This window comes from Platichthys flesus, chromosome 12 (genome assembly GCF_949316205.1).
Source record: "Platichthys flesus chromosome 12, fPlaFle2.1, whole genome shotgun sequence".
Classification (NCBI taxonomy): Eukaryota; Metazoa; Chordata; class Actinopteri; order Pleuronectiformes; family Pleuronectidae; genus Platichthys; species Platichthys flesus.
In genome coordinates this window covers 17,986,268-18,000,503 of record NC_084956.1, presented here as the reverse complement: position 1 = coordinate 18,000,503, position 14,236 = coordinate 17,986,268, and the positions used below count along the sequence as shown (strand labels likewise).

The 14,236-nt window shown below is 43.0% G+C and overlaps 2 protein-coding genes across 2 annotated transcripts; one reads left to right on the top strand and one right to left on the bottom strand.

Moving 5' to 3' along the window:
• Positions 1 to 4,281: 4,281 nt before the first annotated feature.
• On the top strand, positions 4,282 to 6,744 carry nanp (N-acetylneuraminic acid phosphatase). The gene is made up of 2 exons (XM_062401032.1): positions 4,282 to 4,411; positions 5,400 to 6,744. The coding sequence occupies exons 1-2, from the start codon at positions 4,325 to 4,327 to the stop codon at positions 6,039 to 6,041; spliced, it is 729 nt and encodes a 242-aa protein (XP_062257016.1). The 5' UTR covers positions 4,282 to 4,324; the 3' UTR covers positions 6,042 to 6,744.
• Positions 6,618 to 14,163, bottom strand: polr1b (RNA polymerase I subunit B). The gene is made up of 15 exons (XM_062401030.1): positions 13,926 to 14,163; positions 12,912 to 13,079; positions 12,587 to 12,733; positions 12,357 to 12,489; positions 12,116 to 12,252; positions 11,229 to 11,452; positions 10,943 to 11,114; positions 10,205 to 10,376; positions 9,836 to 10,117; positions 9,126 to 9,259; positions 8,874 to 9,044; positions 8,624 to 8,780; positions 8,307 to 8,503; positions 7,937 to 8,187; positions 6,618 to 7,811 (listed from the first exon to the last, which is right to left on the bottom strand). Exons 1-15 carry the CDS (start codon positions 14,100 to 14,102, stop codon positions 6,929 to 6,931), a joined length of 3,405 nt encoding a protein of 1,134 aa, XP_062257014.1. The 5' UTR covers positions 14,103 to 14,163; the 3' UTR covers positions 6,618 to 6,928.
• Between the last annotated feature and the right edge of the window lie 73 nt (positions 14,164 to 14,236).

Here is a 14,236-nt window from a genome sequence, read left to right as displayed (position 1 = left end):
CCCTGTGTAACAACACCAGGTGTGTTGCGGTATTCTCATATTCTCATACATCATGTTTGTTCTTAAAAACTATAAAACGCTTCCTTTAAATGTACCTTTAGCTATTTGTATTAATACATGTTTGATCTCAAAAGCTTGACACGTGATATGTTATGATAAGAGATTACAATGCTTTTCCCAGTCTGCACTATTACCAACATGGTAACAGCAAGTTGTGTCTGTGTTGTGGTTTGCCCTGTGTGTATCAGAGAGAAGCATCAAAGCCTCCTCCACTCACCTGTCTCAGCCTGTCCCATCCAGTGCTCGTCCACTCAGCCTGAAAACTGTACCTTTAGGATACAGTGACGTGATGAATCTGGAGTTCAGCTCCTCTGGGCTCGAGCTCCATCTCTGCTCAGGACCACTGAAGACTCCGTGTCTTGGGTGTTGTTCATGCTTTCAGTTTCCTTATGAGCTTTCCAAAAGGTAGTTCCCATGAGTCCGACCACTAAATTATTCCGAACCATGAACATAAAGTTACATTTTGATTACCCCTTTAGCCAAAATGACCTCAAATGTAGAATGAATAAGTGTCAGTACTGTAAAAGTAATGACAGCAAAGATTTCTGACATTGGAAACTCATCTCAACAGACTACAAAATTATCAACAGCGGTAACGTATTTTAAAAAGTAATTTGTTGTATGTTTAACCGGTACTTCTGTCAGACTACACTGTTGTCTCTCTCATGTGACATTGTAATTAGTGTCAGTGATGTGCCAGAGTTAGACTCATAGATCACCTAAAGTCTCAATTACACAGGATTTTGATGGTACAGTGTAAACCCTGATTTATTTACATGATTTATGTCTCTCTGAAATAGAAATTGGGATCACAGTGAAGGCGGTGATCAACATGTTATCAGTTTGAGGGTCAGAAATCTTACTGGCTTTTGTTTTTCTGTACAGCCTTAACATATGAAAAAATGAATACATTTGTTTCAAGAATAATGCTGAACTCTTAATCAGTTAAAACGAGTTTGGTGTCTTTGTTACGGCGGCAGCTCTTCTGGTTTAGGAAGCTGAGGATCAGGGGTAATATCCATCGTTCAGATGTGTTTCAGTTTATTGAGGGGAACTACACAGTCAACACAGGTTTTTCTTCTCTACATGAAAACAAAGTAGTACAAATTCACACCCCTTCCCCTGGATACTGACAGGATTGTAGGAGTGTATTGGAACAGACAGGATGAGCTCCCAGAGTGCAGGCTCTCTGGGCCCAACTCCAGTGACCACGCATACTTTGTCTCCCTCCCTGCTGCTGCAGCGGTTCAGTGGCCGGTCAGCAGAACTCAGGTGTATCAGTGCACAGACGGGGGCCTCAGGAAGCCCGGGCAATGTGCCAGACGACTATGGAGGTTGAGTCCTTTCATGAGCAGGAACACTCAACGTACCCACAATATCGAGAGACTCATCCTTGAAGGTTATTTCATTTCATTAAACATAAGTCTCCACCATCCAGAGAACAGGACAAAATACCAAATGTATATGAACTAACAATGATAACAGGAGAGATGTCGCTGTAGGCCACAAACACACAATTTATATAAGCTTTACAGAGAAGCATATCGGCCCTTGATCATGGAGGGGATTGCATAACTGCCTGAAGAGGCACCATCCTGCCCCAGATCATGCTGTTTGTCTGTGTGTACGTGCAGGTTGCCACATTTCCCCTGTTACCATGACAAGTTGCATTAGGCGCACACTAGTGTGTCTTTATTTAGACTGTAGCGCATACATTCCCCTGGCCTCGATAAAATCTCCCATCTACGTGTGTGTGACCAGAGTTTGTCTTGATGGGAGCAACTGTCCTTTGTATTACAGCAGTAAGTCTGATCCATATCTTTCGCATCTAAGATATGACCAATATTTAATAAGAAGAATTTGCCGCCACCTGGTCAAGAATGGCACAGATGACCTATCTGTGAGAGCTAATCCTCATATCTTGATCTGCTTGTGACCATCTCACTCCAGGTGTCACGTACAGGCCACAGTTGTCTGCAGCTCACCGGCCAAGGTGCAGCAGTCCTCTGAATATAATAAGCGCCTTCCTCTGACGGCCACAAGACTCACCGGTCCCTCCGGCTTACACCTGTCCTATCCAGTCACGGATAACAAGCAGACCCACCTCCTCATAAACACTTCCAGCACTCACACCCACAGATCCGGAGCTCAGATGAACGCCCCTGCTATAAAGGAAGGGGTCCCAGGAACATAATAGTTGATGGCAAAGTGTTTATGGAAAAATTAGACTGATCAAACGTGTTGTCTTCCTGCTATAAGAGGTCTGTAAGGTGTTTGGTGGAACAATACCCTTCGTGGGGAGATTCGTGCCCAGCTGAGAGATAGCGTGTGACTATGTGCAGCCGCGGCCACCCACACAGATAAAAGAGGAATGGTGTCGTGCAGACAAAGACACCAGGCCTCACCCGTCCTTCAGATGCCTGCACTTTTTTGGACGAGTCACAATTGGCCTGTTAGGGTAAACCTTTTCCTTCTTTTTCTCTTCCTTCGCATGAGAGGGGGAATTCCATCCTAACACTTGTAAGTTCCCTCTCCACATATCCAATGTTTATGATTCTCTCTGCTTTTTATGGCTGAGAGTTATGAAAAAACGGTTTTGAGGTCATTTGCTGCGAGTCTCCCTTTTAATTAAGCATACTCCTCCTTTGCATGCGAGCAGCAGGTGTTGTTTGTTCTGACAGCTAATGGCAGGTTAAGCCTCTCTCATCATTCCTTGATTTACAGTTTATCTTTGACATTTTCTGGCCAATGAAACCGAGATAATTAGGTCAGGCTGCTGCTGACGACTGGAGCGCCTGATCTGGAATCCGTTTCCTCTCAGCACAAGTGTGAGAGGATTGTTGTGATTTCTGATGGGGTTTGGTAAAGCAGTGCAACAGGCCTGCACACTGTTGCGTGTGAACCTCTGGCCCGCTGCCAGATAAGAGAGCGAGTTAGAGGACAGGTTGCATAAGAAATGAGGTAGGTTTCGATTTGGAAAGAGATTGTCACGTAATATGTGTTTCAATTGGCAATTTCCATGGTCAAGTGTCACGTAGGGCATTTAATTAGACAAGTGATGACACTGATTGTCTATTTTGGTTGTGGTTAACGCTCTAGAAATAATTCAGGTTGGGTAATAATAACAGGCTCCTGCCACAGATCAGTCATCAACGACTTGTTCCTGATTGAAAAGAGATATGCGTGGTGTGTGAAACATGGTGTGTGAGGAGTCAAATGAGGGAAACTTCTCACTATGGATCAATTCTTCCCACAAAACTGAAGACTTTTGAGTTTTATCATGTGTCAAGAGTATCTATGAACATTTAATTCACTGTTTTAAATTCTTCCATTACTTTGTTGTTTTATTCAAATGTAACCTACCGTATATAATAAATATATAACATGTGTACTGGCGTCTCCACAGTAACCTTATTATTTGTAAATCCTTTCAATATTTTCAAATATTTCAAAACACTGCAATAAAGTCAGTAACCTACTTATAGTTTAATACGAGCTTCTACAGAATGTTTGCCTTTAATTTACTTGATTTTCCCACAAAGGTTCAAATATAATGTACTTTTTAATGATTATTCTAAGTATTCTAACTAGTGCATCGGAGATATGTGTGGAGAGCTTGTTGAGATTATTACACACGGGTGTATTTGTTTACCTGCCTGCCAGACCCCACATGGAGCCTATTCATATAGAGGCTATGCTTCTATACAAACTGCTTATCTGGCCATGAATGTACTATAAATCTTCATAAATAAATATATAAATAATTAATAAGAAATGTAATTCAACACAAACAATAATAAAATGGTTAAATAAAACAATTGTCATTTATCTCACATTATTGTTCTCTGTAAAACTAGTAGATACGGCACATGGTCCAGTAACTTCTGAACTGTAGACATCCCTCATGTACGCACCAATGTTGATTCAGTTAAACCTTCTAATCGAAATGATTTACAAACTTCCCTCAAACTACAGCTTTTGTTCCCCTTGGACATTTTACATCTTTAATATGTGATGTTTTTTCAGAATCTTCTGAAATGTGACCTGAATAGATCAAGATTAAATACAAATATTTAAAGTCTAATCTATGGCCTTATGGCCGACTCGCAATAAGTTAAAATAATCACTCTTATTTTATTATCTGGCGCCCTCCAGAGGACAGAATCTGCAAGCGCTGAGTATTTGTGCAGAACTACAGATCCCAGCATGCACTTCAGTCCGCGGTGCTTCCTCGTTGAACCCAGCGGTGTGGTGACCTGCAGCCATGGACAGGGAAGTGAAGGCTTTAATATTTGACCTGGACAACACGCTGATAGAAACCAGCAGGGCGAGTGCACTGGCGATACGAAAGGTGATTCACATTCCTCATGTAGCGTCAGTGGGTCAGCGGCCATGTTTGTGACGTGGAGTTGAGGGGGGCACTCAGCTGCTGATCCATTCAACTTCAGGTCACCAGATAATACAGATACTCAGTGAACTAAGCTTCTCTTGGTTTTGGAAAAGTTGTATCACTGTTGTCATCGAGAAGAAAGAAACTGGATATATTCAGCTTCAGCTTGAAGGAGGTGACACTGACACCTCTCCTGTGGCCCGAGTTTATGTACTGTGCAGTTTGAATATGTGTCTTCATGCCGGACATTTTGATTTGTGACAGCAGGATAAACTCTGATGATCATTACTTATTCATCCTATTTAACTGGACGATTTATTTATTTTTTAACGTTTAAAGGTTCAGGGTGTAAGATTCAAGTGAAAGGGATCTATTTTAGTTGAATATAAAATAATCCCAGGGATTTTTTCATTGGTGTGTTTAATCTGAATTGTATGAGTTGTTATTCTCTTGACCTTAGATTGAGCCATTCATATTTTAAAACATAACATTTACATCAGGAGAGGGTCCTCTCTACGGAGGCTGCTATGTTTTTTTTTTACAGTTGCCCAGACTGGACAAACTAAAAAAAGTTGTAAAACTTTAAAGACTGATTGAAGCTCTTGAGTGAAGGATGTGGTGTTGAAGTCTTCTCTATGAGTAAAAAATGACAAACAGCAAAACATTTTACAAATCTGAGATGGATCAGTTATGTCTTCTTACTGCGCTTACAGTACACAATGCAAAAGCAATATATCGATGTGCATCGTACCTTTGTTATACTTTTAATTATAAATATATTGCAATAATTGATATTGTTTTATTGCCCAGCACTAACACAATCCAAAATATTTGCCTCATTCAAAAATCTTATTTTTATTTACAATTATTAAAAGGTTGCCAAATACATCAAAATAAGTGTCCATCATATTTCTTACACAACCTCTTATCTGTTGCGTGTGATTCACAGACCAGTGAACTTCTGAAGACGACACTGTGCCTTGATGACGACACCATCAGCAGCATTTGTGACAAGTTCAAGCAGAAGCTTTTCCTTGAGTGTTTTGAACCTGCAGCCGGACGATCCATAGATGATGTACGAGCGGGTCACTGGGAGGAGAGCCTCCAGGAGACAGTGGGCAGTATTCCCACGCCGTCTCTCGCAGCTCAGTGCTACTCTCTGTGGAAAAACAGTCGGCTGGAAGTTCTCAGTCTGTCGCCTCAAATCCGCGACCTCCTGAAACATCTGCGCAGCCGATACAAGCTGCTGCTGCTGACCAACGGGGTCGCTCAGACCCAGAGAGAGAAAGTGGAGGCGGTCAAATGTGAGGAGTTCTTCGATGCCATTGTGGTTGGGGGGGAACATGCAGAGCAGAAACCATTCCTCTCCATCTTCACACTGTGTTTCAACATGCTGGGGGTGGAGGCCCAGGACTGTGTTATGGTTGGAGACTCTCTGCACACAGATATTCAGGGGGGCTTTAATGCTGGAGTACGAGCCACAGTTTGGATCAGCAGTGCTGGAGGTGCAGTGCCAGAGGGCTCAGTGAAACCAGACTACACTGTCCCCACTGTGTTGGACCTGCCACATGTACTGAAACAGCTGAATTAAGAATCTAATAGTGACTTGAACCATGTGACATCATTTCAAGTGGGACCTCGTGAAAATGTTTTAAGATAAATGTCATGACCTGTATATCTCTCAGCTTTTATTGATTTTAAGCAATCTGTTGATGTTTACATTTTTAACTACATGGGAGTCCAAAGTAGAATTTGTAATCATTGATGCGGGCACTCAGGTACCTACTATCCATTCATAAAGTGGTGGAAAGTAATCATACTATTTACTCAAATACGCACACAAACATAATTTGGTGACACATGTACTTTACTCAGGCTTTGCCATGTTCTGCTTCTTGACACAAAAAACACAAGCTTACAAAATAAAAACCACATGTAATTGAAAACTAGTTTCACTTCAAACAGTAAATACTTCTTATGCATCAACAAGCTAACTATAATATATACATTATTAGTCACAGGGGCCCTTTCATTGCAGACCTAGCACTTTTGCTTAAGCTGATTGTACTTATATAATTTTACTTGGGAACTTTTGTGTGTCTGTATGGATTTGCTTCTTTTCTTAAATAATGTGTCTGAATACTTCCTCTTTATTCAACACTCAGAATGACTGTATAAAAAACTTTTATTTGTATACACCTCAACAGAATGCGTCAGTACATTCTCCCCATCGCAGGCTGGTCAATTCTCCAAAGTCTCTGCTAATAAAATGCTGGACAAAGCAGTTGAGCGTCTCGGGTATTTGGCTGCTTTTTATACACATCATGTCTGTGCACTATATTTGATCTGAAGCATGGTTCATTCAAGCAGCTTTACTGAGACACATTTTAACAAAACAAAAGCAGATTCATAAAACAAATTCCTTCTGATTTGTACTGTCATATTTAAGGCAGGTATCTACTCATTCTCCTGTAAAATTTACTTTACATCTAATTTGACTTTGATGTTCATCGCTGCTAGCTCAGCAACAAAGTAGCGGAAGACGTAAGGAACAGACACCGAGTCAATAGAGTCACTTTTGCCACACAGGCTGCACACAGTCTTACGGTGGCGCATGGACGACCAGTAGGGAGGTGGTTTCTCTAACAGAGGGGAGATGAGGCTGCCACAGTCAATGCACACCTGAGCTACTGATCGGTCCGAGCAGTTGAAGAGCCGATCCTGAAGCAGGAAGGACGAGCCGTGCGCCAAAAGGGCGTCTCGCTCCATCTCTCCAAAACGAATGCCTCCCTGGATGTTCCTCCCTCCCACCGGCTGGTTGGTCACCTTGTCTCGCGCTCCTGTGGTCCTCACTTGAAATTTGTCAGAGACCATGTGACGCAACCGCTGGTAGTAGACGACCCCGATGAAGATGTCAGCCTCTAGCTCCAGACCGCTCAGGCCACTGTAGAGCCGCTCTGTGCCATAATAGTTGTAACCTCCAGCCCGGAGCATTTTACCAAAGTACTCTAGAGCAGAGTTCTCCTCAGAGAAGGTGAAGGGTGTGGCGTCGTGGCTCAGCCCGTGCAGGGAGCCGGACTTGCCGGCCATGCTCTCGATGAGCATCCCGATGGTCATACGGGAGGGGAAGCCGTGGGGGTTGAAGAGGATGTCGGGAGTCATGCCGCTCTCTGTGAAGGGCATGTCCTCAGTCGGCCACAGGCGGCTCAGGATGCCCTTCTGCCCGTGGCGACTGGCAAACTTGTCCCCGATGGTGGGGTTTCGTGGCACTCGTATGGTGATGCAAACTCGTTTGAAATAGCCTGAGCCGTTGTCGTTGCTGCAGATCTTTATATTGTCGACTACAGAGGATTCTTGGCTCCTAAAAACAAAGAGAGAGGAAACACAATACTTTTAGTTTAACAATGCATTTTCTTGAATATGAAAAGTAAAAACATTGTCTTGAAAGGGGCATAACTTAGTGAGCTGATAGAAAAAAAGACTCACTTGTAGTAGTTGATGGAGGTCTGGCCCGTGTTGAGGTTGATGTAGCTGTAGTAGGGGTCTCCATATTTAAGTGTCGATCCAATGTGAGGTAGTCCATCGCCGTCCAGCCTTCCGTCCACCTTAGGATCACCTGGCTTGGTCCCAAACACCACGCCGTCCTCTCCCTTCACCTTGTCGGCCAGATCCACCAGCTCAGTCTTGTAAATGCTTCCATGGGCGAAGCCTCTCTCCCAAGAGGACTTGTTCAAAATCTAAGAGGTGTGATAAATGTGGATTTTACTTAACTAATCGTCATAAGTTCATTATGTAGTGTCTTGTTTCATAATTCTGTTCGAGTAAAAAATGATAGTAACTATTGTATTTTTCTGACCATAGCATCTTCCATGTCATAGCCTGTGTAGGATATGACGGCCACAATGGCGTTTGTGCCGCTGGGGTAGTTGTCCAGGTTGTAGTGGTCGTACATGTAGGGCCTGACCAGCGGGCTTTGTGGGGTCTGGAGCCGGTACAGCTTGTTATCTGAGCGGTCCGTGAACGAGTGCAGGGGAAAACCCATAGTCTGCTTACCTACACAGAGAACAAGTTTAGTCTCTGACAAACACGATGAACGAACAGGAATATATAAATCTACTGAGTCGGTTCACCAGTGGAGGTGTGTGCAGGCTCTAGCTTTGGTCTCAGGCTTACCCATCTGACACTGGTACATGTTCCTAGGACTCTGGTTGTGATCTGAGTAGGGGATGAAGTTGGCCACCACGCTCAGCATGCTGTGAGGGAACAGTTCCTGGTGTGTGGTCACACCGGGCTCGATCTCCCCCTCAAAGATGCCCACATTGGTATAAAGCTGCAGCAAGGTAGAGAAAAACAAAGAAACATTTCAGTTGTGCTCTGGTTAGAACTACCAATACATCTTTTTTAAATCTTGGTTTACACATACTTGTTCAAAGGTGCCAATTAACTCCTCTTTTCCAAGAGCTAAATTGCGTACGGGCCGAACCATGCGACAGGGCGTTGTGAAGAGGAAGAGGCCTGGGTACAAGCTGGCCTTGCCTGTCTTGGGCACCAGGACGATCTCAGTCCAAGGAGGGATCTTGTTTGTTCTCAGTACCTGAAGGTATGTTATATAAATGTCACCTTTCTGCACATACAACATGTGCAGTACAGCTCTTTAATATTTTCACTATCATACCTTGAACCTACGGAGCGAGTCAACCACAACTGGAGCTAATTCAGCCTCCAACCAGCCGACCACGGCCCCGTCCAGCACTACAGGGTAGCAGTCTGCAAAGGGTTGACCAGGGGATCCATCCACGGGACAGACACCTTACCAGAGACAGAGAAGATTTCTTTATTTGAAATTCAGTTTAATGACGTGCTTTAAAACTTGTGTCAAAAACAGGACAACGCGGTGAATTTGGACCTTACAGCTTAAGCCACGTCACACAACACGACTTTGAGCCTGATTCGCCAGTCAACGACTTTTTCAGGTTGAAGACAAAGTCCCCTATTGGCGCTTGATCTGCAGTCGCAACGTGGGAACTCTTAAAAGAGATGATTATATAGTCTCGCCGAAGTGTCGGATTTTCAATCTGCTGGAAATGTAGTCGGAATCAATGACAACTCCAGCCAATCAATGATGAGGTTTAGTGGTAAGGTGCCCCTGATTTTTAACACACGACATGTCTGTAATCAGGGAAATAACCATGAGTGTGTGGGACAGTTTATCACAGACTGTAAATGTCTGTCGGGTTCCATTTGAGCTCTGTTAGTTTTCGTGTGTCGGATGAACTCACAATTTCTGCAGGATTCCTGATCACATTACAGCGAGTCAAGTAGTGTGCACTATGCACTAATCAGATTACAAAAGTAACAAAATTGTAATCTGAAGAAAGAGCTCACCGAGGGAACATAGCAGAGCAGGCAGGGACGTGGTGGACGAGGTTGGTGCCACGATCTCACAGCTGGCTGTCATGTGATTCATGAGGCCACAAGGCTCTCCGTCCGGGGTGTGGACGGGACACAGGAAGCCCCAGGACTCAGGCAGCAGCTTACGAACAGAGGTGGTCCTCATCTTGGCGAACGCTGCTCCTCTGTGCACGCAGCGGAAGTGGGACAGGTAGCGGATGAAGTTGAGCTTGTCGGCCACGACACACAGACCTGTGCTCTGCAGCATGCCGAGACCTGGGGTCAGGGGAGAGAGCGATATGTATTTAGTACATGAGCTCTGCTATTGTATCGTGACACGTATTCATACTCATGTGGCCGCACCTGTCTTGGAGCTGAGGTTCCCGGTAGCCAGCAGAAATTCAAAAGGTTTGGTTATATCACCGCCCATGTTGAAAAGCTTTATAATGTTTTCAGCGTTCCATCCTCCATTTATTCTGCTGCCTCTCTTGTCAAAGGCCAGCTTTACAGACACCAGCCAGGCAGCCACTCTCTCCTGTGAAGATATCTTAGGGGTTAAATCACTAACAGCTGATAGGTGCCGATGCTCACTTAATGTAATGGCGTTTGTGCTGCTGGGGCAGTTGTCCAGGTTGTAGTGGACGTACATGTATGGCCTGACCAGCGGGCTTTGTGGGGTCTGGAGTCGGTACAGCTTTTTCAGATAGGTGCAGAAGCTCACTTAATGTTTCCTCTATCCATCATTTACCACAGAAGTAATTTATTCTATGGCGGCAATTGGGATGCACGCAAGCACACAAAGAAGATCACTCACACCAGAAACATTCCAAGATAAAATAAGTTCTTCAGGTGAGAAAGACAACCTCATTCCATGATAGAACTGCAGCTCCACCCACCCAGCTAGAGATCTCTTATGTTATTATGAAGTATAAAAAATGTTGGTTTCTTATTAAACTGGTGGGACGTATGTCGGGTTGAAACAGTCTTGAAAATTAATGGAAAACCCTTTTACCAAATCAGCTCCAACTGTTCAGTATCAGAAGCTAAAAGAAAGCACAACAGTTGTTCAGAACCAGTTTGAATGATATAAAACAAACTTGCCTTCAGGAACATGAGGTAGAGCTGACCAGGAGTGAGCACTTCCTGACACATGATGCTGTCGGGGTTCTCCTCCATGCACTCCTGCTTGGCAAATGTGAAAAGCTTCCGGGTCATTAGACAGAGCAGGTAGAACTTCTCCGCATTGGACTTCAGGTGGATACAGATGCACTCCCTGATCAAAATGGAACACAACTCCTGTTACTAAAGGTACCCATCAAAAACCACACTTGTGCATTGTGAGGTTTTAAGTAACATAAATGTCTCATCCATCTTTGATAAAGCTTACTCTATCAAGTAGTTGGCACACTGCTCGTTTGTGTACCACTCAGGAAGGTTCATCTTAACCCTGAAGCGCTCTCCGAGGTAGCTGAGCACCTTGCTGCGGGTGGTGCAGCCCTCCTCCATGACGATACGCAGCATCTCCGACACACAGCTCTTGTAGAAGGAATTGTCCTCGCGGCCCTTGATCAGCTCCTGGAAGATCTGGAAGTCTGTGAAGTCCACCAAGGCCTAGAGGACACGAAAGAGCAACCTGCTTGATCAACTAATCATACAACACAAAAATAAGTAATTCTTATTATATTTTTGAACTCTTCTGTGATAGGGACTCTTAACATATCTTTTCACTCCAAATTGAATGCTGCAGACTGCTTCATTTTTTTAACTACTGTGGTCAAATTTATGTTGTCTGTATATGTGCTTGTGTACATATATATACACACACATAAATAATGTGTGGATGTGCAAGGACATAGTTGGTGGTCCGGTTCCCCGCTCAAAGGTGATTAGCTGCCAAGCAGAGACATAAGAAACCAAGATGGCTCACTCCAACCAACCAGCACCACACACAAAAACTATTGTTAAACATGGAATTTATAACATTTTGAATAGTAGAGGTGGACTGTCATTTCTGTTGATTGTTTTCTGCTGTTTCACCTAGTTATTAAGTCAAGCTGTTTGTTTTCATTATTTTCTGTTAAGTTAGTAGCCAATTCCCAGTTAGTTTGGTTTGTTTTGTTTTGTTGTCCCCCTGAAGTCTGAGTGATTATTTTATGAGCTTTTCCATTTTAACAATTTTCCTTGTAAATAAATGGCCTTTGTTGTCAATATTTGACCATCAGTTCAAAGCACTATTTCAACACTTTTCAAAAAGACATTCTCCCTGATAAGTACCTTGAGCGCAAAGCCTAGTGGGAGGAAGAAGAGCTCTTTTTGGTAGATGAAGTTCAGCATCACAGTCCCGTTTTCCAGATAATGGAGGTTCATGTTGATGGCTGTGTGCTCTTCCTTCACACAATGTATAGATATACCTGTGACAATAAAAAAAAGAAGATACCGGTACCCATTTTAAAAGATACAGATTTCTGTGAATACACACCCACTGTCTCCACATTCTCTGAGGGGTCACACTTACCATACTGAGTGTAGCCCTGGCCCCTGCTCTTCCACTTAGGTCTTGACATGGCAATAGGATAGTTCCTCCTTGGCATGATCAGCATTCGGATCACCTTCTCGATTCCATTCACGATGAAATAACCTCCCATTTCCTGTCAATATGTAGAGGGAGATTACACTTGTTCATGAACATGGATTCATATAATGGGTACGTGTTTATATTTTAAATATTATAGACGTGTCTCTTACCTCTGCTTCTTCATGGTGTTCAACTAGCTCTTTCGGAGACATAGCATGGAGGTTGCACAGTTTGGACTTCACCATGACTGGCACCTGACCCAGGGACTGTTTGATGATGCCTTTGGGAACTCCATTGACTGACCAGCTGACGTCAGCCTGAGGGTGAATAACAGGCATCGTTAGTCTCTCACATGTTGATTGGATCAGTCAATGACGGCCCCCTGTCTGTGAATGACTGATCATTTAGCATGATGCATTAAAAGTCAGGTACTAGGTGAAGTGAAAATGTACACAGTTAAAAATAAATCATAATGAGACTATTTATGAATCTTACCACAAGCTTTCCTTTGTACGAGCATCTCCTGCCTCTGCACTCTGCAGGAAACACCCTCATGTCCCTGCAGACGTTCCCTTTGGCAACCACCGGGTTGTTGATGGAGGCCTCGACGAACGAAAGGCTGATCCTGTCATTTTTTACAGCGAACTCCAGGGGAGGGATGGCCTGAAGAACACGCGTCACATCACATAACAATGAGTAAACTTCCACGACACAAACACTGACAGAGAGTCGCAGAGAACCAAAAACTGACATATTGGTTCCTGTAACAATAAAAGTGGCTCTCTAGTGATAGCATAGACACCTTGCAGTCTATTGAATCTGCTAACTTTCACATAGATGACGCACTAAACCAGGTTCATGGTGGGTTTTGTGTGGCTGTGCAGCTTTTTATTACAGAGTCTGCAAAAGTTTCATCATTTTGAGATCAGATGAGCTGCGTTTTGAGTGATTGGTTTTCCAACACAAATAGGAAAACACAGATTTCAAGAAATACTCAAAACAAATGTTAGCAAAGATGGCTAAAACTTAATGAACTTTACTGTATGCATAATTTAGTTGGGTGTAATTTCATTAATAGTTGTCAGCTAAATATTAACATTATTTTATATGTGATTTAGTTGGGTGTAATTTAATTTACGTTAACAGCTAAAGACTATCTGTTAACTTTTGTATAATCTGGTTTGTTGCAGTATTATTTAAAATGTACAAACTTTATTTTATAAATAATTTAATAAGGCATCATTTCATTTCTGGTTAAAAGCTAAATATTAACTTTATTTTATATTATTTAGTTAGGCATCATTTAATTTATAGTAAACAGCTAGACTAACTTTATTTTATATGTAATTTAGTGAGGCAGCATTTTATTTATAGTAAACCGCTAAAGATTATTATTTTAGAGCTATTATTTTACAAATATTTGTACTACGTAAAATTTGATTTAAAGGTGACAGTTAAGGCTCATTTTCCACATACAGTAAAATCTAAGTGTAATAAGTGAGAGCAGACCTGCACGACCCGGATCAGTCCGCTGGTGACAGCCTGGTCGAAAGACTCGATTTGGGCTTTCGTCAGGTCCTGAACCGCCTCATGTTGAGTCTCCTTGAGGACACCGAACCCGCCCTGGGTCAGGTTCTTCAGACTCGGACCTGTGGGTAAATTACTCCACTTTTTAGAAAAGTCCATGCTCCACACTCCCACACACACGGACGCTTGTTTACCACATGTGCACAGTGACACAGGAAGTACATCCGTCAGGACAGGAAGAACTTCTCCTTCGCGTGCAGGCTTTGCGGCAGGTCATATTTGTTGTTGACTTA